We start from the raw sequence: 24,353 nt of genomic DNA, 5'->3' as shown, positions 1-24,353 counted from the left end.
TCCACTCAATTGTCTAGTGTTGGTGATCGTGTGCCAACTMGAGCTGCTTGTTCTTAACTGATAGGAGTGGAACCCGCTGTGGTATCCRCRTGCAATWGCCCARCCGTYACAAGGATCGATGAGTTGTGCGTTCCGAGATGCCGTTTTGCGCAGTTATTTTCCTGTTTGTGGCCTGCCTGTTAGCTTGCACAATTCTTGRCATTCTCCTTCGACCTCTCAACGAGCTGTTTTCACCCACAACTGCCGCTGACTGGATGTTTTGTTTGTCGCACCATTCTCAGTAAACCCTAGACACTATCGTGCGTGAAAAGGAGGCTGGCCGTTTCTGTGAACGGCGCGCATGGCACCAATGATAATACCACGCTCAAAGCCACGTAGAATAGGAAAAACGAGTAACCTAACGTTCAAATGAACAGTAACAATGCCTGTCTGCCTGTTTTATATAGCAACCCACCGCTCCGTAGGAGCGAACAATTTTTGTGAACGGGGTGGTGATTTTTTTACACAGTACCATTTCCAGTGTATGACAGGAATTGATTGATTTTATTTTTTACAGGGACAGTGCAAATTAATCAACGTTTCAGTAAATGTGCCGGTTTTAGCTACCCGGCTAATTTTCAACTGCAGTCCCTGAGAAGGTTATTAAAAACAATTACAATACAGACAAACAATGAGTAGTGAGCACATGCAGAGCAACATAGGACAAGCAACACGTAGCATGCTGACAGCAATAGCACAAAAGCAACAGTGTTTTGTGAAAGGTTGCGTCAATCGAATCTGGTATCAGGATAAAATGTGATTCAAAGTCACCGAATATACCTTAASTATTTTTATTTAACYTAAGCTCAGAATGGTAAATGCAATTTTCGTATATACGGGTTCACTGTATCACCACGCAGGGTAAAGCAGGGAACAGACTAGAATAGTACAGACATTTTCCTTTATACTGGGACAGAGGTAGTTCCAGAGTTGGCCTARCACAGTAGAGGRTTAGCGTGGTTTAAACTTGCTAGCCTATCGGTGGTGCCCAYGCTTGTCCCAGCCTCACAGCACACAGGATCCAGATATCCGGAAGTGTTTGTTGTGAAGTTTGAGCTGAGTTGTCGGTGACTACACTGCTCASMTCCTGTTTTCTTGTTATTCAGCAGTCACGCTATGTTTTGTGATTAACATGTCCTATTTCTATAAGGCWTATATTTTTGTTAAAAAGAGAACAAAACCATCCTTTACAGTTTCRACACCTCAAACTACACACATGGAAAATAGAAATACACAGCTAGAGATTATGTTCAAGTCGGATTGGCCTTTAGCCATGTCTTCATGTTTTTTGTGAAGGTGCGATAGGTGGTGCAGTTGTGTATGTCTGGAGTACAAACATGACAGAAATAATCTTAAAGATTGTGTTTTCGTGGTGGGGAAAAGGAATGATAAGACAAATTATCTATTGTGTATTAAAATGAGCCCTCCACCACACAAATATGACGAGCAAGACTGAAGACAGTGAGACGTCACAGGGAGAGGGGGAAAAGAGCAGCCRCTGGTGGTCTAGTTGTGTAATTAACCATACAGTACTAACAACTCTAGCCCTGTGTATAGTCTACATTATATTCCTATCTGTAGCACATTTGGATAAATCCCAAGCGAACACTTGACCTGCTGAACACAAAACACAGAGCAATGAAAGTCCATAAAACATTTTTATTCATATATTTTTTTTTCATGGCATGAAGAGCCTTACATTTTTCAGCATCATTCAACCCCAGTGCAAAAAAATGTTTAAAATGAGCAACAATCAAGGTGGGCTTGGCATAGGAATACACTAACATAGAATCATAATCTAGAGACAGGCTACAGCCTGGCGACATGCCACCTCCATCTGGGTCTTCATACACTAACACTTCACCTAAACCGTCTGTCATAAGGCATTATAACACTGTTGTAAGAATGACATAGAAAACAAGCAGTCATTATGTAGGCTTTGGCTAATTAACTTGATATCAAATCTAACAAACCTAAATAATAGTTTAAGTTATGGTAGTGGAAAAGGGCGTTTTCATGAGATTGTAATGATGACGGGTTATAACATGTTATGTCATCTTTGTGGCAGTGTTAGGTAGGCCTTATGGCAGTAGGTTCAGTGAAGAGTTAGGTTCAGTGAAGAGTTAACAGTTTCTAACATATCTCCCTGAGCTCTGAGGTACAGTACGGGCTGTTTTCTGGTGAGTGAGTGAATGATTAACATCTAAAAACCAACAATGATTCACAATTCTGCACCAAAGCTAACATATTTGATTTCATAGTGCTATCAATTGGCTCATTCATCCCCCCTGTACCTATTCCCCAGGTCATTGCTGGAAATGAGAACGTGTTCTCAGTCAACTTACCTGGTGAAATAAAGGTGAAATAAAAAATAAATATAACCACCAATATGACCTGGTTTTTCCAATGTTTTCAACATGACATAACATTCAGAGTGAGACAGGGAAGTAAATCCTCCTTCAGAATGAGCCAGTACCAACAGGAGACATACAGACATCTGAGGCTAATCTAAATAGAAGAGGAGCTAGCTAGACACTCAGTCATTGGTCATGCTGTTTTGTAATAGAAGAGTTCCTTCAGGACATTCAGTGGGTGACCACTGGAGCTAGTGCTGCTGTAGCAGAGAGGAGGTAGCATGAAGATGCCCCTAAACACTGATCCAAGGTCAGCTCCATGTTTGGTTAAGGTCTTCATTGGCTTTGGTGGGGGTAACTGGCCCTAGATCTGTTCCTACAGGGAACTTCTAACAGAGCCAGCTGGGAGGCTGAAACAATTACGTTAACAACAAGGCTACCATACAGAACTAAATACCTTAAACCTCACACACAGTGAGACAACGTAACCTAGCCCTGACTGAGCCAGGCTAACCAATCACAGAACTTAAACTGGTGAAATTACTTTCTGATTATCCACTTGGTTGGACTACAGACACGGCATAGAAAACGACTCTACCCAGCTCTACAGACGCAACACTGTTGGGTCGCTCACTGTCAAGTCCTTTAATGGAAAAGACAGAGACATAATCAGGCAACTCTGTAATTTAACCAAAACATTCACCATTTTVGGGGGGGGGGGGGGGGGCAGAGTTTGGGAAACACTGCCATATTCGAACATGAGGCATTGAAGTGAGCCAACATTAAAAATCAGTATACGTCATTATTGTTTAGTAAAAACAAAACCATTAAAAGCATTTGACCGGGACTCTTATGTCTATGTGGTATCACACTGTACACACTATATACACACACAACAGAAACCAAACTTTAAAAACAAGTGAGAGATATCTGCTCACACAAAATATGACAAGCAAAAAGCAAGGTAGAGATAGGAGTAATAATAATTACATCTTTACAAGCATTGTGAGTGAAATATTCTGTACACAGATTGCCTCATATTCAAAGGAAAAGTAGAAAAGCGGTTTTGGGACTATATCAACAATGGACTAATGAAATAAATACCAAAATATCATTTTTGGGTGGAGTTTTCCTTTAACTGTCAAAATGTAACAAATAAATTTACATCAACAGAAGAAGTGCTCACAGGGAGTGCTGTGGGGGTTAGATACTTCAAGATTCATCAAACAACGTTTCAGCAACGTTTCCACTATCCGACCAATACTTCTTGAGGTCTAAATAAAAGACCTAGTGGTGGAAATGTGGTACAGTAGAACTTTGGGAGCATCTAAACAGTGAGAAGGTATTTTCATGTTCCTTCAACATGTAACTAGTAGCTGTACATGTTCTGGCTGAAGCCTGGGTAGCATGCTGTCTACACTGTCACCTAACCCCTTTGCATTGTGTATCAGCTCTGTAGCCCAACTCTGGCCTTCAACAGACATTCTCCCATCTCCCCCACTGCTCACAGTCAGTAGGACAGTCATGAGGAGGTTGGTGTCAGGGCCAGGGCCTGAGAGAGCAGTTAGTCACTGCACCAGTTTCACAGGTGACGCATACTGATGACATGTGGCCAGCGTTGATGACACACAGCATGTTCTCTTCCTTTCCTTATTTCTCAGGTGGCTGCTACACATACACTATGTGGTGGCGGAAGGGGCGAGTTACCTCCATACAATGTGAAGCACGTCGAGTTTGAAAGAAAGTACAGGCTGCTGTATCCAGGCATGGTGTTGTGGTGAAAGCTATAGGTGAAGTTTGCTCAACAGCATAGAGAGGGGAATTTGAGTTCACCCTGAGCTAAATACTACTAAATAAACTCATAGGACAAGCCTAAAAATAACACCATGTTCCCTATACAGTAAAGTGCACTACTTCTGATCATTGTGAAAAGTAGGGATGGGCCTTTGAAATTATTTTACTATTCAAATAATATATCATGATACTTTTTCGGATATCCGGATATTGACTGCCGACCAATCAGAATGACGAAAATGCACATGGCAGAGGTAAAACAGCAGACATGCTGCTTTCCTCCAGGAGGTTGGCTAACAGCAACAGCGAAAGAGAAGTCTGATTTTCACCAAGATGGAACTGATTCTGTTACAAAAAGGTTTTCTGGTGAGTGTTTTTCAATGATCTGTCAGGTATTGTGTAAACTCAGTAAGATGAGTGCCTGTAAATCGCTATTTGAAGTGGGAAAAATAGCATGCCTGTAGGCCTAAATGTGCCGCAACACACTGTTATAAAAACTAGCTACATTCAAAATGTTGTTTTATTAAATTAAGAATTTCAAATGTAATGGTATAGGTAACTGCCAACACAAAAGGAAACACTTGAGTAAATGAGGGATTCAAAGTATATTAAAAAGCAGGTGCTTCCACAGGTGTGGTTCCTGAGTTAATTAAGCATTTAACATCCCATCATGCTTAGAGTCATGTATAAAAATGCCCAGTTGCCCATTATTTTAGCTACCATGGCTAGAAGAGATCTGTTACTTTGAAAGAGGGGTCTCAAAGGAGCATAGGGGGTTTAAAGAGTGTGGGTGGGTGGGTCAGTCACCCGTTCTTGAACACTTATGGGAGATTCTGGAGCGTTGCACGAGACAGTGTTTTCCACCACCATCAACAAAACCCCAAAGTATGGAATTTCTCACGGAAGAATGGTGTCGCTTCCCTCCAATAGAGTTCCAGACACTTGTAGAATCTATGCCAAAGCGCATTGAAGCTGTTCTGGCGGCTCGTGGTGGCCCAACACCCTATTACCTTCTTTGGGATAGGGGCAGTATTTTCARGTCCGGATGAAAAGCATGCCCAGAGTAAACGGCCTGCTACAAAGCCATAAAAGCTAGAATATGCATATTATTAGTAGATTTGGATAGAAAACACTCTGAAGTTTCTAAAACTGTTTGAATGAGTATAACAGAACTCATCAGGCAGGCAAAAACCTGAGAAAAAATCCAACCAGGAAGTGAGAAATCTGAGGTTGGTCGATTTTCAACTCAGCTCCTATTGAAGATACAGTGGGATATTGGTAATGTTGCACTTCCTAAGGCTTCCACTAGATGTCAACAGTCGTTAGAACCTTGTCTGATGCCTCTACTGTTTAGTGGGGCCGAAGGAGAGAGGAATGAGTCAGGTCTGCCATGACCTGAACATGCTCTGACCATGGGCATTCACGTGAGAGCGAGCTCTGTTCCATCGCAATTCTGAAGACACAGGAATACTCCGGTTGGAACATTATTGAAGAATTATGTTAACAACATCCTAAATATTGATTAAATACTTAGTTTGTCATGTTTTTACGGACTGTAATATAACTTTTTWAACTTTTCGTCCGTACTTTCTGCTGGACCTGCCCGCGCGTCGTGAGTTTGGAAAGTGTACTGAACGCTAGAACAACAAGGAGGAATTTGGACATAAATGATGGACATTATTGAACAAAGCGAACATTTATTCTGGAACTGGGATTCCTGGGAGTGCATTCTGATGAAGATCATCAAAGGTAAGTGAATGTTTATATTGTTACTTCTGACTTCTGTTGACTGCATAATATGGCGGCTATATTTGTGTCTTGATTGGGCTCTGAGCGCCGACTTAGATTATTGCATGGTTTTCTTTTTCCGTAAAGCTTTTTTGAAATCTGACACAGCGGTTGCATTAAGTAGAAGTGCATCTAAAATGCCATGCATAACTGTTGTATCTTTTAGCAATGTTTATTATGAGTATTCCTGTAAATTGATGTGGCTCTCTGCAAAATCAAAGGATGTTTTGGAACTACTGAACATAACGCGCCAATGTAAACTCTGATTTTTGGATATAAATATGAACTTTACCGAACAAAACATACACGTATTGTGTAACATGAAGTCCTATGAGTGTCATCTGATGAAGATCATCAAAGGTTAGTGATTCATTTTATCTATATTTCTGCTTTTTGTGAATCCTCTCTTTGGCTGGAAAAATGGCTGTGTTATTCTGTGAATAGGCACTCACCTAACATAATCGTTTGGTTTGCTTTCGTCGTAAAGCTTTTTTGAAATCGGACACTATGGCTGGATTTACAACAAGTGTATCTTTAAAATGGTGTAAAATACATGTATGTTTGAGGAATTTTAATTATGGGATTTCTGTTGTTTTGAATTTGGCGCCCTGCACTTTCACTGGCTGTTGAAGAGGTGGAACGCTAACGTCTCACGTCCCCTAGAGAGATTAAGACACTATGTTGGTGTGTCCTTTATTTTGGCAGTTATCTGTATATCCTTGTAGGTAAAAATGTCCCAAGTATAATTGTCCTCCCCGATCTGTCTTTACGCGCAATATTTCAGATAGCACTGGCCCGATTGACGAAACTTGGGTGAATAATGCGTATTGCCATAGAGATACGGCATTTACAAAATTACAGTTATGGCCAGATGGTGGCGCTATAACGAGATTGAAAATGCAAACTTTGAAAGGTCACGCCCCTCACCCGTTTGACCTAATGTCATGACATTCGMTACAGAGGTTCCTCTCCTCACAAAGACAATAAGGTCCGCCATGATGGATTTTCTGCCATTTAGATTTCTGCATCATTTGTGGGGGACAACATGTTTACTGTTGCCTTGCTTCATTTAATTTAGACAAAGCTTTTTCCATTGATAAAAAAAAAAAAAGCTTCTAATTTTGATTCTTCCATAAATGAACACTCAAGTCATCGAATACTAATGTCTGTCCGTATATCCGGATATTCGATTAACCGTGCCCATCCCTAGCGAAAAGTAGTTAAAAAAGTAGTAACAAAAAGGGGAATATGAGATCATTTGAGACAAGCCCTACGACAGTGCAAAAGCTGCTGTTGCCATGCCAACACGGTCCCCAGAACGGGTTGTCGAGGGCTACAGTTGCCAAGCGGCCATGTTAGAGCCAGTCTCCAAGTGTTGCGAGGTTCCTGTCCATCCAGTGCTGGTTCAGTCTGATGGTCTCTAAAGCCTCCTGGACGCTACGCATCTGAGAGCCCCGCCCCTTCAGACTGGAGAAGAAACCCTGGACCTACACAGACAAGAGTTAACATGAGAGAAGAGGACTCACACACTCTACGCATCTGATTCACAGACATGATATACAGTCAGCATGGTTCTGAGGTGTAAGCTCACTTCCTCCAGGTGTGTCTGAGTAGAGAACTGGGAGGTGGTGGACTTGATGATGCTCTGGATGGGATAGGACCCCACTGGAAACCTACACACACACAGCCAATTAAAACAGGCCACTTCTCCATATCATGCAATCAAAACAGGGCAATAGATTCTGATTGGGAAACTYTATTGGTTTTGCATCTATTTCTGTATGTTGACGGTGTAAGTGTGTAAACGTATAATTGATCTTATTCTTTAGGGGCACTCACTTCTCTATGATCCTGTCCCAGCTCTCTTTGACAAAGTCCCAGACGAACAAGTGGCCAGCGAAGCCGTCGCTCACAGTGCTGATGACCAATGGCAGCTCCTGGGTGTGGATAATCCCTCCCTCGAGCACCGCACTCAGAATCCTGAAGGAGGATGTGTTTTGAGTGTTGCAGAGACACACACCACAGGCCGCTACAAACATATCTGGGCACAGCTTAATTACAACTGTGTGACGCTCCGCACAACCTCTGGGTAGAGGTTAAGTTGGCCAGTTAATTGTCTGTATATTGATTGATTAAGTACCATGGACTAGAGGCCTTCACTGGTCCAAAAAGATGGACCTGTTCTGAAATGGACCTGGGGAATTCCAATCCGGACCCAATATGCATGAATGAATTTTTTTAATATACAGACCCGTTCCGAACGGACCCGAGGACAACTAGATCTGTTCCGTTTAGACCTCGTCGGATCCAGACCCGATCCGATTGAGGGAAGCAGCAGAAAAGTCCATTTTTAAGCTACTTTACTAACCCAGAGCTGATTAACCTCTCTTGGGTAGGGGGCAGTATTTTCATGTCCGGATGAAAAGCGTGCCCAGAGTAAACTGCCTGCTACTCAGGCCCAGATGCTAGGATATGCATATTATTAGTAGATTTGGATAGAAAACACTCTGAAGTTTATAAAACTGTTTGAATGATGTCTATGAGTATAACAGAACTCATATGGCAGGCAAAAACCTGAGAAAAAATCCAACCAGGAAGTGGGAAATCTGAGGTTTGTAGTTTTTCAACTATTTGCTTATCCAAGATAGTGGAAATGGGGTCATATTGCACTTCCTACGGCTTCCACTAGATGTCAACAGTCTTTAGAACCTTGTTTGAGGCTTCTACTGTGAAGTGGGGGCGAATGAGAGGGGAATGAGTCAGAGGTCTGCCAGAGAGCCACGAGCTGACCAGGCGCGTTCATGGTGAGGGAGTTAGCTTGCGTTCCATTGCATTTCTGAAGACAAAGGAATTCTCCGGTTGGAACATTATTGAAGATTTATGTTAAAAACATCCTAAAGATTGATTCTATACATCGTTTGACATGTTTCTACGGACTGTAACGGAACTTTTTGACTTTTCGTCTGCACCTAGTGATCACGCGTCATGAATTTTGATTACTGGGCTAAACGCGCTAACAAAAAGGAGTTATTTGGACATAAATGATGGACTTCATCGAACAAAACAAACATCTATTGTGGAACTGGGATTCCTGGGAGTGCATTCTGATGAAGATCATGAAATGTAAGTGAATATTTATAATGCCATTTCAGGCTTCTGTTGACTCCAACATGGCGGATATCTGTTTGGCTTGATTTGTCGTCTGAGCGCCGTACTCAGATTATTGCATGGTGTGCTTTTTCTGTAAAGTTTTTTTTAAATCTGACACAGCGGTTGCATTAGGGGGAAGTGGATATAAAATTCCATGCATAACAGTTGTATCTTTTAGCAATGAGTATTTCTGTAAATTGATGTGGCTCTCTGCAAAATCACCGGATGTTTTGGAACTACTGAACATAACGCGCCAATGTAAACTCAGATTTTTGGATATAAATATGAACTTTACCGAACAAAACATACACGTATTGTGTAACATAAAGTCCTATGAGTGTCATCTGATGAAGATCAAAGGTTAGTGATTAATTGTGTTTCTATTTCTGCTTTTTGTGACTCTTCTCTTTGGCTGGAAAAATGGCTGTGTTTTCTGTGACTTGGCTCTGACCTAACATAATCGTTTGGTGTGCTTTCGTCGTAAAGCCTTTTTGAAATCGGACACTGTGGCTGGATTTACAACAAGTGTATCTTTAAAATGGTGTAAAATACTTGTATGTTTGAGGAATTTTAATTATGGGATTTCTGTTTTGAATTTGGCGCCCTGCAGTTTCACTGGCTGTTGACGAGGTGAGACGCTACCGTCCCACATACCCTAGAGAGGTTAATCACATTGGCGAGGAGGTAGAGAGAGGTGACGATCTAGCAGGGGCCGTGCTGTGCGGGTGACACAGTGTACAGGGAGGGAGAGACCGCAACCAAACAAGCCGACTCGCACTATAGTAGACTAATAGCTGCCATACTGTAGCTAGGTTATTTATCATCCAATATGATCACGTAGTACTTGTCTTGACTGCATCAAACCAGGAGAACCTGGTTAACTAACCATCTAGGCTAATAGAAGCTGCATGCGCTTTCTCATCCTACAGTTACAAACAACAACAACTCCATTCAGAATATAAAGTAGCAGCCTACCTGTTGGCTCTTGGTTGTTGTAGCTCATCCTTCTCCTTTAAACTTTCAATTCCATCATTGATTAGATATGTCCTAACTTTTTCCCCACACGGAGGCTCTGACTGTAGCCTATTGCTTCCAACCAGCACCACTCTCGTGAAAAGCTAATTCTACGATTTCTCTCTCTCCACTGCAGCAGTCGCGTTCGGATCTGTATGGGTTCTTCTGGACAAGTCAGTTAAAATTACACATACCTGAGACAATCATATCAGATCCGACTCAGACCATTGAAACCATTTTGAATTCTGGTCTCGGGTATTCGGGTACAGGTGGATCCGTGAAGACCTCTACCATGGACCACCCCACCGCCCACACACACACAGTCTCGCTCACCATACGATGCGTCGTGGGTCCTGTGTGGAGGCGAGGGCCTGCAGTATCTTGCGTTTCTCCGAGTCGTAAGTGGTGAGTCTGTAGGTGTCCAGCAGAGACAGCCAACCAGAGTCAGACTGGGCTGCTACAGAAAACACCACTCGCTGAAGATCACCTGGGATGCTGGAAGAGACAACACATCATTACATTACCACAAGATCACTATAGAACAGGTCACTAGCTTTACTCATTTCTGATGAAGACAATGGCAGCCAAAATATCTAAAAGTATATATATTTTTTTAAACGAGCAAGCCTGTCTTCATTGTTTATATCCATAAAGGGGCAATATACGATAAATACATACATTTTTTACCTTTTATATTCATGATATATACCCATTGATTCTTGAAGAATATAACTTATAAATCATGAGCTTAGTTCAACTGTTGTACCCCATCAGAACCCAAAATATAATCTAGTTTTACTACATCGTTTGAACAATTTTCAGTCAGTCCATGTGTGTACCGATTGGTTTGGTTCGAGTTGGTCCACTGTTCGTAGAGGGCCGTGGCCTGGTCAGTACAGTTCTGGCGTCGAAGACTACATGCCACCTCTAGCAGGGCTGACCTCAGCTCCTGACTGGAGACACTCTCCTCCACTCCCCAGTCCTGACTGTCCATCAGAGAGCCAAAATGACCCAAGATGTACGCCTGGAACACACATTACAAAGAGAACGTAAGCACAGTCAGTTTGTCCCAAATGGTGGGACTAGGCCCCAGAACAAGGTACCTGACAATCTAGTGTGTGTACCTTCATGCGGGCCACCAGTCTTAGCTCCTGTCTCTTGTCCAGTAGTCTGTAGACAGAGCTGAGCTGTGATAGGGCTTCTGTCAGAGGAGCAGTCTCAGTCTCATTGGTAGTATAGTCCAACAGACTGAGAACCTGACGGAAGGACACACGACCCAGCCTGATAAGAGGGAGAGAAAAAATGAATAGATATGAATCAATTTAGTCTATTTGTGTCCGTTGTCTGTTCAGTTGAGCATCCAAAACATCTAACATAGACATGTTCAAGTAAAGTAATCGTACAAGTCCAGGCAGAGTATGAAGACAGGCCTCCAATTCATCCATTTCTTAATTATTTACCAATTCATCCATTTCTTAATTATTTACCAGGTAGGTTGACTGAGAACACATTTTTTTTTACAGCAACAACCACCGTCTAAAAAAATGAAATCCCATCTTTCTGAGAGATCTCACCTAGCGAGTATTATCCTCCATTGAGTGTACCATGCCACAGTACAAACACACACACACTGACCTGGACAGGGAGAAGATGTTGTGTATGAGCGAAGCGCGGTCGTGGGGTGTGAGTGTGCTGACGTCAGTCTTTAGAGCGTCTATGAGAGCTGCCCAGCCCTCGTCTCCATAGTGAACTATATAGAAGCCCGTGTTCATGTAGTTCAACTTCAGCCACTTCACACTCTCTGACACCTTCAGAGTCGCTAAGAGGAAAACACAGAACAATGCACTCAGATACATGAACATGCTCTTACCTCAGAGCATACAACCAGCAGGCCAAACATCACTAAGTAGTATACAAGCCTGACACACAAACTAGACAATGCATAACATTAAGTCAAACTAAATGACAGCTACCCAGTTCAATGTACAGAAGTTGTCTGTGTTATACCTGTCTTATTCCTCAGAGTGAACATCTGTCTGCAGGAAGGGGCAGAGCTACAGCTGTCATTCACGTATGTCACAGGGATGTGCCACAGGCTGAGGAGGACACAAAAAAAAAAAACAGGTTGGTGTGTGTGCGTGCGCGCGCGCGCATATGTGTGTGCATGCTTACGCACGTGCATCTCACCTGGAGGTGTGTGTGGTGTTGTCTGTGGAGAGCAGGAAGTGTTCCTGTGTGAGGGTCACCTCACCACCCTTGCGGCTGACGGTAACCAATGGGAAGCCTTTCTGCAGCGTCCATGTTCTCATCATGTCTGACACACTCTCCTGCTGGGGAAGCACTTGGGCCTGGCACATCCAGAAACAATAATCAATTATATAAAAATATATGTCTACTAATTAGGGCTAACACAATTTAATCAACTGGTCGATTGTTTGATCGATAGGCTGTTGGTTGAAGAATTTTTTTTAGTCAAGCAGTGGCAAATACACTATACATACAAGAGTATGTGGACACCCCTTCAAATTAGTGGATTTGGCTATTTCAGCCAAACCCGTTGCTGACAGGTGTTTAAAATCGAGCACACAGCCATGCAATCTCCATAGACAAACATTGGCAGTAGAATGGCCTTATTGAAGAGCTTAGTGACTTTCAACGTGGCACCGTCACAGGATGCCACCTTACCAACAAGTCAATTCATCAAATTTCTGCCCTGCTAGAGCTGCACCGGTCAACTTTAATGCTACTGGTCTGTAGTCATTTAGGCAGGTTACCTTGGTGTTCTTGGCACAGGGACTATGGTGGTCTGCTTGAAACATATTGGTATTACAGACTCGGTCAGGGAGAGGTTGAAAATGTCAGTGAAGACACTTGCCAGTTGGTCAGCGCATGCTCCGAGTACACGTCCTGGTAATCCGTCTGGCCCTGCGGCCTTGTGAATGTTGACCCGTTTAAAGGTCTTACTCACATCGGCTACGGAGAGCTTGCCTTACCAGCTCGTCTGGTAGGTTCGTGTCACTGGGCAGCTCACAGCTGTGCTTCCCTTTGAAGTCCGTAATAGTTTGCAAGCCCTGCCACATTCGACGAGCGTCGGAGCCGGTGTAGTGGGATTCAATCTTAGTCCTGTATTGACGCTTTTCCTGTTTGATGGTTCGGAGGGCATAGCGGGATTTCTATTAAGCGTCCGGGTTAGAGTCCCGCTCCTTGAAAGCGGCAGCTCTACTCTTAGCTCAGTGCGGATGTTGCCTGTATTCCATGGCTTCTGGTTGGGGTATGTACGTACGGTCACTGTGGAGACGACGTCATCGATGCACTTATTGATGAAGCCAGAGACTGATGTGGTGTACTCCTCAATGCCATCGGAAGAATCACGGAACATATTCCAGCCTGTGCTAGCAAAACAGTCATGTAGCTTAGTAGTTGGGTCATCTGACCACTTCCGCATTGAGTGAGTCACTACTACTTCCTGCTTTAGTTTTTGCTTGTCAGCAGGAATCAGGAGGATATGGTCAGATTTTATACAATGTCGGAAGTTTACTAGCACGAGCATCGGGGCCAGACCAAGTTAATAGCTGACAATGTTTCAAGTTACTTGTAGACAGGCCATACGTTGCCAATGTGATTCATAGATATTTAATCGGGATATTTTCTACCTGCGGGCTGCAATGTTTTTATTTGTTGGCTTTATGTAGGGTATTTTTATATTTGGCAATGGCAATATAAGTTACTTTTACATTAGTATATGAAAATTATAACTTGCACGCAGATCAGTAGAAATGGTACGATAACGTAGCACTCAAAACGGAAAAGGTTGCCGGCGGCTGGTGTAGCCTGTTACCGGTAACTTCAGAAGTGTAACGGCAGAATCTGCGAAGGCCAACAGCAGCGGGAGGAGGCTATATTGATCTCTGGCTCGCTCTTTAGTGATTTGTGTGTCTTCATTTTTAAATCGCAGTGTTTAAAGCATCAGACAAGCTCAGTAGCCTAGATACAGTAGATTGTATTCAAACATATGGAAAAATACACGTTTCATTTTTTCCTCGGTCGACCAATCTTTTTGTTGTTGTCAGCGACAGCCCTACTACTAATATTACTACTCATCACATTGGGCCAGAGAGAGATGGAGTATCATCACCAGTACTAACACAATAGACAAGACATCTCCACACACAATACGCATACAGCGTGATGGTTGTGAAAAGGGGAAGGGTACGACACCAGATTTWGCAGACGCAAAATAAGGAACCTGTGAAAATAACTAAAATCAGGAAACAGAGACGAATGTAAGGGACAGGTTCTCAGACAGACCACTGCTACCTGTGTGATGCTGTTCCAGAGGTCTTCAGTAACCGTGTTAGATCCTCTGTATTGACACAGGTACTTGATAAGTCCTTTCCTGAACTGACCGTCTGGCAGAGTGGAGTTCAACATCAGCAGGAGGGACGCACCCTAGAGACAAACACACACACACACAAAGACAACACACACACACACATCACTGCTGTGACCACAGTACTCGATATCATTCACTACACTAATCAATTAAGTTGTAAGTAAAGGCGAATAATGTAATTGAAGTACCTTCTCATAGGTGATCGAGTCAAACATCTCAGACACCTGTTCAGGTGTGGTCACCTGGGCCGACACTGAGACTGGGTGGGAGGAGTTCAGAGAATCTTTGGCCATTGCCTTGAACCGCTGCTCCAGGAACACATTGCCCTGGAGACGAAAGAGAGGTCATTCTACCGCGGCCATCTTAAATCTACATTGACCCCTTGCACAGCACTTACACGCYCGTGTGATGTGGTACTACTTACTAGGTACAGCTGTGGGAACTCTGTCATTAGAGATGCGTACTGCCAGTAGGTGGCGAAGCCCTCGCTGAGCCACAGGTCATTCCACCAGCGCATCGTCACCAGGTTCCCAAACCACTGACACATGGCGGCATTAGAACAGTGTTACGGCAGCTTTATAACAGTATCATAGGAGCATTAGACACTGTTAAAGCAACTGCATAAGAACAGCAGCGCTTCTTAACCAAACGTCAAAACAGCATTAAGACTGCTGACGTGCATACACACGTGTTCCATCGCCGCGTAATCGTCTACACACCTGGTGAGCAAGTTCGTGGGCTACGACGTTAGCGATTAGTTGTTTGTCGAGAGGAGAGGACTGGTTTTGTACCAAAAGGCTGGTCTCTCTGAAGGTGATCAGACCCCAGTTCTCCATCGCTCCCGCCAGGAAGTCTGGGATAGCAACCAGGTCTGGAGGAGGGGGAGAGAGAAGGGAGGAAGGGTAGAGAGAGAGAGAGATACAGAAACGTGGAGGGGTCAATACCAATGCGTATTTTGTGTCACATTATTGAAAACAGACTTTTCCCTCACATTTTTTAATTCATCTTTTGGCCTTCATTTTTTTATATATTTAACTACTACATGTAAAAGGTGTTCATCAGTTGAGCTAATTGTGTGAGGGCTGAGTGTCTGTGTGTTTCTGTCTTTCCTCTCACCCAGTTTCCTCAGAGGGTATTCGATGTCAAATAKGGTGTTGTAGAACTGCAGCAACCTGGACGCGGTGTCCAGAGCATACTGTGTGTGTTCCTCCTTCTCTGGCACAGAGTACACTGACACCTGCAACACACACCATACAAATTGAATAAATACAATAGTACCAAAGTTGGGGGGGATAGGCACAGAGTAGACAGAGTTGCATTCTAGTGTGTTGCAGGCCATAGAACTAGTGTGAATAGATTGAGGCAGGGACTCTGTACGTACCAGTGTATTGGATACATTTCTAGTGATGCTGGTGAAGTTGGCTACGATGAAGGCCACCAGGTAGGTGCTCATATTAACACTAGTCTGCTCAAACTCATCCTCCAGCATGCCGCTGGGTAACGTAGTCGTCTTAGCCTGGGAAACACAACACAGTTAGATTACATTTACATTTTAGCAAAGGCTCTTATCCAGATCGACTTAGTGCATAAACTAGTTAATGAAACTAGTGCATAGTTTCATTAACAGATGTTTTTTATACACTGGCATGTGAAGCGTCTCCAATAATAATTTCATGTCAACACATTTTGTAATGTATATTTACAACTTAAAAATACACAGCTGCGCGCAAACTCACAAGTGCACACACACACACACACTGTACCTTGGGCATGTTGGACAGAGCGATGTATTCAGGTTCTCTGGTGATCCTGACCAGGAAGGTGGCTTTAAAGGCAGGCTCGTCAAAACAGGGGAAGGCCTTCCTGGCTGCCTGGGGCTCAAACTGTGTGGCAGCTAGGACCCTGAGGGTTGAATAGAATCACTCAGTCACAGAGAGCAAGGACTAGGCTTGAAGTTTACTAAAGGTCAACATACACTCAAGTTTACACACTTAAAGAACGTGTCTCACTGCATTCACACCGAGTTAGGTTGTTATTTTTAGGACAATGTTTTGCATACCTCTTGGCTCCAGTCTTGTCATTGTAGGAGCTGTTATAGAAGCCGTCGTAGGCGTGTGAAAGGCTGGCTGTGTAGTCCAATGTTAACACACACACCTGGCCTTCCTTCAGATCCTCTGGGAAGCTGACAGCTATCTGCTGCCATGGTTTATACTCCAACACCTTCACCTCAACACTCTTACCCTCTCCAACCTGGAAGGGTTACAGTAAAAACAGTACTTAACAAGGTGAAACAATCTAACTAGGTAAAAACATTATTTAGCAAGGGAAACATAATTAAGCTAAGTAAAACATAAGTTATCTCCCCAGGGAAAGCAACTCTTACTCTCTTCACATTGCAAGTAAGGAATTTACATAAGAACAATAACAGTTAAGTTTTCAATAATATTACCATTTCCGATTAAATAGTCAATGTTCGTAGCATTGCTACCTGAAAGATTGCCTTGATGATATTGATCTCGGAGCTGTGCAAAACGATGCGCTTGGTGTCGTGTTGTATAATCATGTTGATGATGGTGCGGCCGGTGAAGGTCATGGAAGTCAGGTCAGGGGTCAAGGAGAGGTCGTAGTTTACAGGTCGTACACTGGCTGGGAGGCGTAGCTCATTCCAAGGAAACAGCTCCCCATTGGTGCTTTTAGGATAGACCAGCTCTATAGGAGTGGAGGAGTTAGCCTTAGGACAGCCAGCCTGGGGAGAGAGGATCAACACGGTGAACACACACACACACCCCCCCCGTAGCTGTGGAGGCCGATGCAGTAACCGCACACTCTTCACTCACACAAACGCAAGCACACACGCCTACCTTAGTGAAGGTACAGCCAGGCAGGAAATAGAGAACCATCGCCATGGACGTGACCAGTACCAAGATGAACACGCCCACCACCAGCATACGAGCCGAGGGGCGGGAACATGACCTGACCAAAAACCAAAAAACAGTATTTACGAATCTATAAATATAATATTTATCTTTAGTATTGTTTATGTTATTGTTTTTCATTTACTGTAAAATGTACTGGGATGTTTAAATTCACTTTAAATAAAGTTTGATTGGATTTGAAAAGTAAAAAGGACCTGGGTGGAGTGTGTCTGTTGTAAGGGGAGGACCTAGGATTGTTAATGAAGGACATGCCCAGTAGGCGGGCTGACGACTCATAGTCCTCCTCCTCATCGTCCAGGTCGTTRTCTCCCAGACCTCGCACCAGCAGACGGGAGCTACGGGGCTCGTACACCACCTCATCTGGGTCCAATGCCGGGAACTCCTGGAGGAGGGAGTTGTAAAAAAAGAGAAAGAAGAGAGAGAAAATAAAAAGACAGAAGGCAAGATGTGAAAATCTGGAAAAACATAAACAGTTGGAAGAAAAGGGAATACTGATGAGGGGCTGGGTTAATGTCAGTGCTGTATAGTATGTAATTACCGGGAAGGCTGTAGAGTCTTTAGCCAGGTCCACCACGTCAGGTTCCTCCTCAAACATACTGTTCTCTATCATGTTCCTGGGCAGGGACGCTCGCTCTGGTTACACATACAAGCAAACAAAAAGGTTAATATATACACACACACACGTTCAATAAAACCTTTATTTTGATTCTCCCCAGTATCTCCTCAGAAAAACAGAGAAATGGCCAACTATTTAATTCAATAACAACAATTACAACAGTAGTCAAACTGTAAAAAATGTCCCGATGTGCCTCTTTGTAAAGGGTCCCATTTGTCACCTGTAATAAAACTGTGCAGAGGGACTGAGCCCCTATGTGTGTTCTAATTCAATGGTGGGTGAATGCAGGGCTGGGCCCAAACAAAGCTCTCACACACACACACTCTGAAGTCCCAGTGAATAGTGGGTGTTGCATGTAAGTGAACAGAGAGCCAGTATCATCATAACCGATGACACTATAAAAAAAAAGCCATCTCATTCACCTACTACGTTCTATTGCGCGTGTTCCATTGTGTGAGAACATGCATGCGTGTTGGTAGGGCCCAGCTGCCTAGACTGAGTGACTAGGAGAAGGCTAACTGAAGCCATCAGAGTTCATCCTATCCCTCCGTGCAGCAGATCTAGTCCTGACTCAGAAGTCCTGTGGTCTGCAGAGAGTTCTGCTCCTATTAATAGGCCTTGATATGGAGCTGAATATTTATTTCTTTTACCAGGTAAGTTGACTGAAAACACTTCCTCATTTACAGCAACAACCTGGGGAATAGTTACAGGTGGGAGGGGATCAATGAACCAATTGGAAACTCGGGATGATTAGGTGGCCATGATGGTATGAGGGCCAGATTGGGAATTTAGCCAGGACACCGGGGTTAACACCCCTACTCTTACAATAAGTGCCATGGGATCTTTAGTGACCACAGAGAGTCAGGACACCCGTTTAGCTTCCCATCCGAAAGACGGAACCATACACAGGCCAAATGTCCCCAATCACTGCCCTGGGGCATTTTTAGACCAGAGGAAAGAGTGCCTCATACTGGCCCTCCAACACCACTTTCAGCAGCATCTGGTCTCCCATCCAGTGACTGACCAGGACCAACCCTGCTTAGCTTCAGAGGGTGGTATGCTGCTGGCACATATTTAATAATACCCAGATCAAAATAAGAACCATAGCAACCTTTAATTCCATGTTAGAACTAGTATTGTGTGTCAAATGAGGCCATTCTAAAAATGTGGTAACTGTTTTTAGACCAAAATGAGTGCACCTCAAACTGACGCAGCAAAGAAACTGAAAGTGTCAGCAGCATTTCACCAGACTCTTCCTGTTTTCAAACAAACAGACAGATCCACAGACAGTCTACAGACGTATTTGTTTACCCTATATGACTTAGCTAGGGCCACACAGACTGAAAGTTCAAGGCCATAGTGGTGCTGGGACTAGACTCACCCCAGGCAGAGCCCAGACCAGGTATACTTGGTGCCTCAGGGCAGATAAGGCCAGGCAAGAGGCCTTTCCTCTGGGCTGTGTGTTAGTGAAAACAACCTGTGTCACCTGAACAAGGAATAATCTCTGGGCATTTCGTTTCCATACTACTGCAGTCACAGTGTCCAAGACAGGATTCACCCATCAGTTAGGCGTTCCATGTAGGCCCTGTGCATTCTGAATTGAAGTAGGCTAATGAAATAACATACAGTTGAAGTCGGAAGTTTACATACACTTAGGTTGGAGTCATTAAAACTTGTTTTCAACCACTCCACAAATTTCTTGTTAACAAACTATAGTTTTGGCAAGTCGGTTAAATTACTTGTGCATGACACAAGTAATTTTTCCAACAATTGTTTACAGACAGATTGTTTAATTTATAATTCACACTTTTCCAGTGGGTCAGAAGTTTACATACACTAAGTTGACTGTGCCTTTAAACATTTTCTGGAAATTCCAGAAAATTATGTCATGACTTTAGAAGCTTCTGATAGGCTAATTGACATCATGAGTCAATTGGAGGTGTACCTGTTGATGTATTTCAAGTCCTACCTTCAAACTCAGTGTKTCTTTGCTTGACATCATGGGGAAATCAAAAGAAATCAGCCAAGACCTCAGAAAAACAATAGTACGCAAGTATAAACACCATGGGACCACGCAGCCGTCATACCGCTCAGGAAGGAGACACGTGCTGGTGCGAAAAGTGCAAATCAATCACAGAACAACAGCAAAGGACCTTGTGAAGATGCTGGAGGAAATTGGTACAAAAGTATCTATATCCACAGTAAAACGAGTCCTATATCGACATAACCTGAAAGGCCGCTCAGCAAGGAAGAAGCCACTGCTCCAAAACCGCCATAAAAAAGCCAGGCTACGGTTTGCAACTGCACATGAGAACAAAGATTGTACTTTTTGGAGAAATGTCCTCTGGTCTGATTAAACAAAAATAGAACTGTTTGGCCATAATGACCATRGTTATGTTTGGAGGAAAAAGGGGGAGGCTTGCAAGCCAAAGAACACCATCCCAACCGTGAACCACAAGGGTGGCAGCATCATGTTGTGGGGGTGCATTGCTGCAGAAGGGACTGGTGCACTTCACAAAACAGATGGCATCATGATGGCAAATTAAGTGGATATATTGAAGCAACATCTCAAAACATCAGTCAGGAAGTTAAAGCTTGGTCGCAAATGGGTCTTCCAAATGGACAATGACACCAAGCAAACTTCCAAAGTTGTGGCAAAATGGCTTAAGGACCACAAAATCAAGGTATTGGAGGGGCCATCACAAAGCCCTGACCTCAATCCTATAGAAAATGTGTGGGCAGAACTGAAAAAGCATGTGCGAGCAAGGAGGCCTACAAACCTGACTCAGTTACACCAGCTCTGTCAGGAGCAATGGGCCAAAATTCACCCAACGTATTGTGGGAAGTTTGTGGAAGGCTCCCCGAAACATTTGACCCAAGTTAAACAATTTATAGGCAATGCTACAAAATACTAATTGAGTGTATGTAAACGAATGACCCACTGGGAATGTGATGAAAGAAATAAAAGCTGAAATAAATCACTTTCTATTATTCTGACAGTTCACATTCTTAAAATAAAATGGTGATCCTAACTGACCTAAGACATGGAATTTTTACTCAGATTAATTGTCAGGAATTGTGAAAAACTGAGTTTAAATGTACTTGGCTAAGGTGTATGTAAATTTCCGACTTCAACTGTACATGGAACATGTTTCAATTAGGCAAAAGCACTCAGAGAAATATAGCAGTGTCTATGTCTATTGAGTAGCAGTGTTTCCATTGACTATTATGGATTGTATTGACCACCAGTATGTGTGTGTGTGTGTGTGTGTGTGTTCCAATCTGAACAAACAGAAGCCCTTTATTCATTATTTGCAGTAATAAAGCTGTAGAGCCATAAAGCAGACAGCTTCAGCAGAGTGGGTAGTGCTACTGAACCTTATCAGATTGAGCACACACCCCAAACAAGGAGCCCTATCAAAAGCAAAAGGCTTGACCAAGCAAACAGTTGAGTTAAAATGACATTTTATGTGTCTTTAGGACATAAACAAACTACTGAACTAATGCAGCCTCCAGTCAAGACTGTAAATAACACTAACACAGCTTGGCCTAGCCTCTAAAACAAGAGGATGTAGGATATTCGAGCAGCAGAAAATGTAAACCAATCTGAGTTGGATTTCCTCACCTTCCTTGGTAGGGCAAAGTGTAGGCCAAGGCTGAACAATAAGAATAATGTCCCAATAAACATAAAGAGAGTCAGTGCAATTGAGTTGTAATCCAACAGGTTTGCTCCGTTTGCTCCTAGAAAGACTGAAGGGCTTTTGTGAGTTTGTTGGCCAGGAGTACCATAACATTTTAGGACACAGCAATGTTCGCTGGKTGTCCATGCTCCCTGCTCTAGAAAGAGTGCTGAAAATGTATGTGCCATTGAAATCCTTTTTTCTTTCTGAAGACAAATGCCCTGTTGTCCTGCGAACAATGTTCGAAGATCCACTGACTGAACTTTGGCTGGCCTTTGTCCATGGAAACTTGACRGTATTCAGTGACARGATCAAGATGCTTGGAGGCCAGGACCACTGTGCTGTGGACTCCGCTGCAATTCTGAGAAACGTTGAGGCAAAATTGACTGCAAGACGTGATGACAACTTCATTCCATTTTTGGTCAGAGGACTTCTGTTAGCTAGAGGAAAATGGAGCCATGTCTAAAGAGAGCTTTCTCAAAACATCCCAATCATTCTTCACTATGACTGTGAACTACTTGCAAGCATGGGGAAAGCACACAGATAATCTAAAAGATTTACATTGTCTCCTTTTAAAAAGGCAACCTCTGTGTGAAGAGATCCAGAAGGCAGCAGCCACACTGCAGGAAAAATGCCCCAATGTGACCATCAATGAGGATGCATTGTGTGACGAGGTTACTGGCCTGCAAGAGTTCCTAAAGGGGGGATCGCTTGAAGAATGGAAAACATCTGAGACTACGCTTAGTCAGAGATGGAGCATGGTGGTTACCCACTTCAAAGAGAATGACATCCCACACACTAACCTGGCTAGATTAGCGTCTGTTGTCATGTGCTTACCTGGAAGTAATGCACCAGTCGAGAGAGTGTTCTCCCAAATGAATGATCTATGGACAGCAGCAGGAAATAGGTTCACTGTTCCTACCATCAAGGCCATGCTTATTGTGAAGACAAACTTTAACCTCCCCAGCCAGGAGTTCATTGAGAAGCTTGCCAAAGACAGAGCAATCCTGAATAAAATACATTCTTCTGAGAAATATACAGATTAGGTTGGTATAAGTATATTATGTAGTTACCAACCTCATCGGCGTCTTATTTCTTTATTATGTTGTTAAGTATTTCACATATACTATTGTCTGTTTTTTCAATTTTGTACATTGTTCTCTTCTGCTCTTATTCTACCCAGACTACCAGGACCACTGAATGGCTGTTCAGATCGGACAGTTCTGTCTTGTCTGTAGTGTTTCTGTAATATAGTCGTTTTCTCTGTCAGTGTGCCTGTTAGACTAAATACATGAAACAGGCATTGTCCCCCTTTTTTATTTCATAGATAATAACATTGGATATTTTWATTATATATTGACCGCCGAACTGAAAATGTCCCCGGTTTTCATTTCAGAAATCTGGTCACCTTATACTACGGATAATGTCATTTCTTACCACTGTCAAATGGGTCCTCCATGACAAGATATCTGGACGAGCCGAACTGTCCTCACTTCACCAATAACAACACCCCGCTGGAGGACGAGGGAACCACTGCTGACCAAACTCCGCCACCAAAAAGACTGATGCTACTAGCTATCAGTAGCTAGTCAGATCAGGTGACTACAGCCAGGCTAAGTGGGCTAGCTAGCTTGGCTGCTAGCTAACTTCTGACACTAGAGAGCGGCCACAACTTTCCTCTCCATGCTTTAACGTTTTTGAATTATAGATACGAGTCACAATCGGTGAAGTTAGTAGCTTACGGAATAAAATAATMAATATGGTCAAGCGTCCAAACGATAGTCTGTCGTCAAACTGTTCGCCATGCATTTCAATGATAGCTTCCCATTCCCTTTCTCACCAGGCAGTTATTGACAGATTTCTGTCATGTATTTACCGGAATTCTATTGGTCGGGGCTAAGAGTGGTGGCTCGAAAGTAAAAAGACAAATCCCTACCGCTTGCTGTGAAAACAAACAAACATTTGTGAAATTCGTGTGCGTGTGAACAATATCTTATTGTACTGGATTTTCCTTTTTTTTGAATCACTTATTAAATGTTGGGAACATCGTCATCATACACATATTGTTATTGGTAGGCTACATCTTTCACAATTCTCAGGAAAAATAAAAAGTGTTGCTCATAATAATGGCTGGAATGGAGTAAATGGAATGGTATCAAGCACATGGAAACCATGTGTTTGATGTGTTAAATACCATTCAATTTATTCCATTCCAGTCATTACTATTGGCTCTCAAGTGGGTCTAAGGGATGGCATCTCAGTGCTAGAGGTGTCACTACAGACCCTGGTTTGATCCCGGGCTGTATCACAACCGGAGGTGATCGGGAGCCCCATAGGGCGGCGCACAATTGGCCAAGCGTCGTCCGGGGTTGGCCGTCAGTAGTTTGTTTATCTGTTCTAAAGGCACTGTGAGCTGTTGGAGATTAACCTTGCTCTGTGCAATATTCACACTAGCAACTGCAGGTGACACTCCAGTTGGCCTACATTATGTGAGTCAGTTGAGTTTATCCCACAACTCAATCCTATGTGCCTTTTTTTTTTTACATTTCCTTTTAACTCCCTCAACTGTTTGCTTGGTCAAGCCTGTGC

General features: G+C 43.1%; 1 protein-coding gene across 1 annotated transcript; it reads right to left on the bottom strand.

Annotated features, from left to right (window-relative positions):
* Nucleotides 1-1,678: 1,678 nt before the first annotated feature.
* On the bottom strand, nucleotides 1,679-23,639 carry lnpep (leucyl/cystinyl aminopeptidase). The gene is made up of 22 exons (XM_024002773.2): nucleotides 23,202-23,639; nucleotides 18,007-18,101; nucleotides 17,663-17,850; nucleotides 17,394-17,505; nucleotides 17,021-17,278; nucleotides 16,592-16,782; nucleotides 16,296-16,434; nucleotides 15,914-16,048; nucleotides 15,649-15,769; nucleotides 15,252-15,403; nucleotides 14,957-15,070; nucleotides 14,721-14,858; nucleotides 14,457-14,588; nucleotides 12,327-12,487; nucleotides 12,147-12,235; nucleotides 11,775-11,958; nucleotides 11,264-11,420; nucleotides 10,979-11,163; nucleotides 10,473-10,634; nucleotides 7,815-7,955; nucleotides 7,567-7,648; nucleotides 1,679-7,462 (listed from the first exon to the last, which is right to left on the bottom strand). The coding sequence occupies exons 1-22, from the start codon at nucleotides 23,221-23,223 to the stop codon at nucleotides 7,331-7,333; spliced, it is 3,090 nt and encodes a 1,029-aa protein (XP_023858541.1). The 5' UTR covers nucleotides 23,224-23,639; the 3' UTR covers nucleotides 1,679-7,330.
* Nucleotides 23,640-24,353: the final 714 nt, after the last annotated feature.

The sequence above is a fragment of the Salvelinus sp. IW2-2015 genome, linkage group LG15 (assembly GCF_002910315.2).
Source record: "Salvelinus sp. IW2-2015 linkage group LG15, ASM291031v2, whole genome shotgun sequence".
In the NCBI taxonomy this organism is placed as follows: domain Eukaryota; kingdom Metazoa; phylum Chordata; class Actinopteri; order Salmoniformes; family Salmonidae; genus Salvelinus; species Salvelinus sp. IW2-2015.
This window is presented reverse-complemented; position numbering and strand designations above follow the sequence as displayed.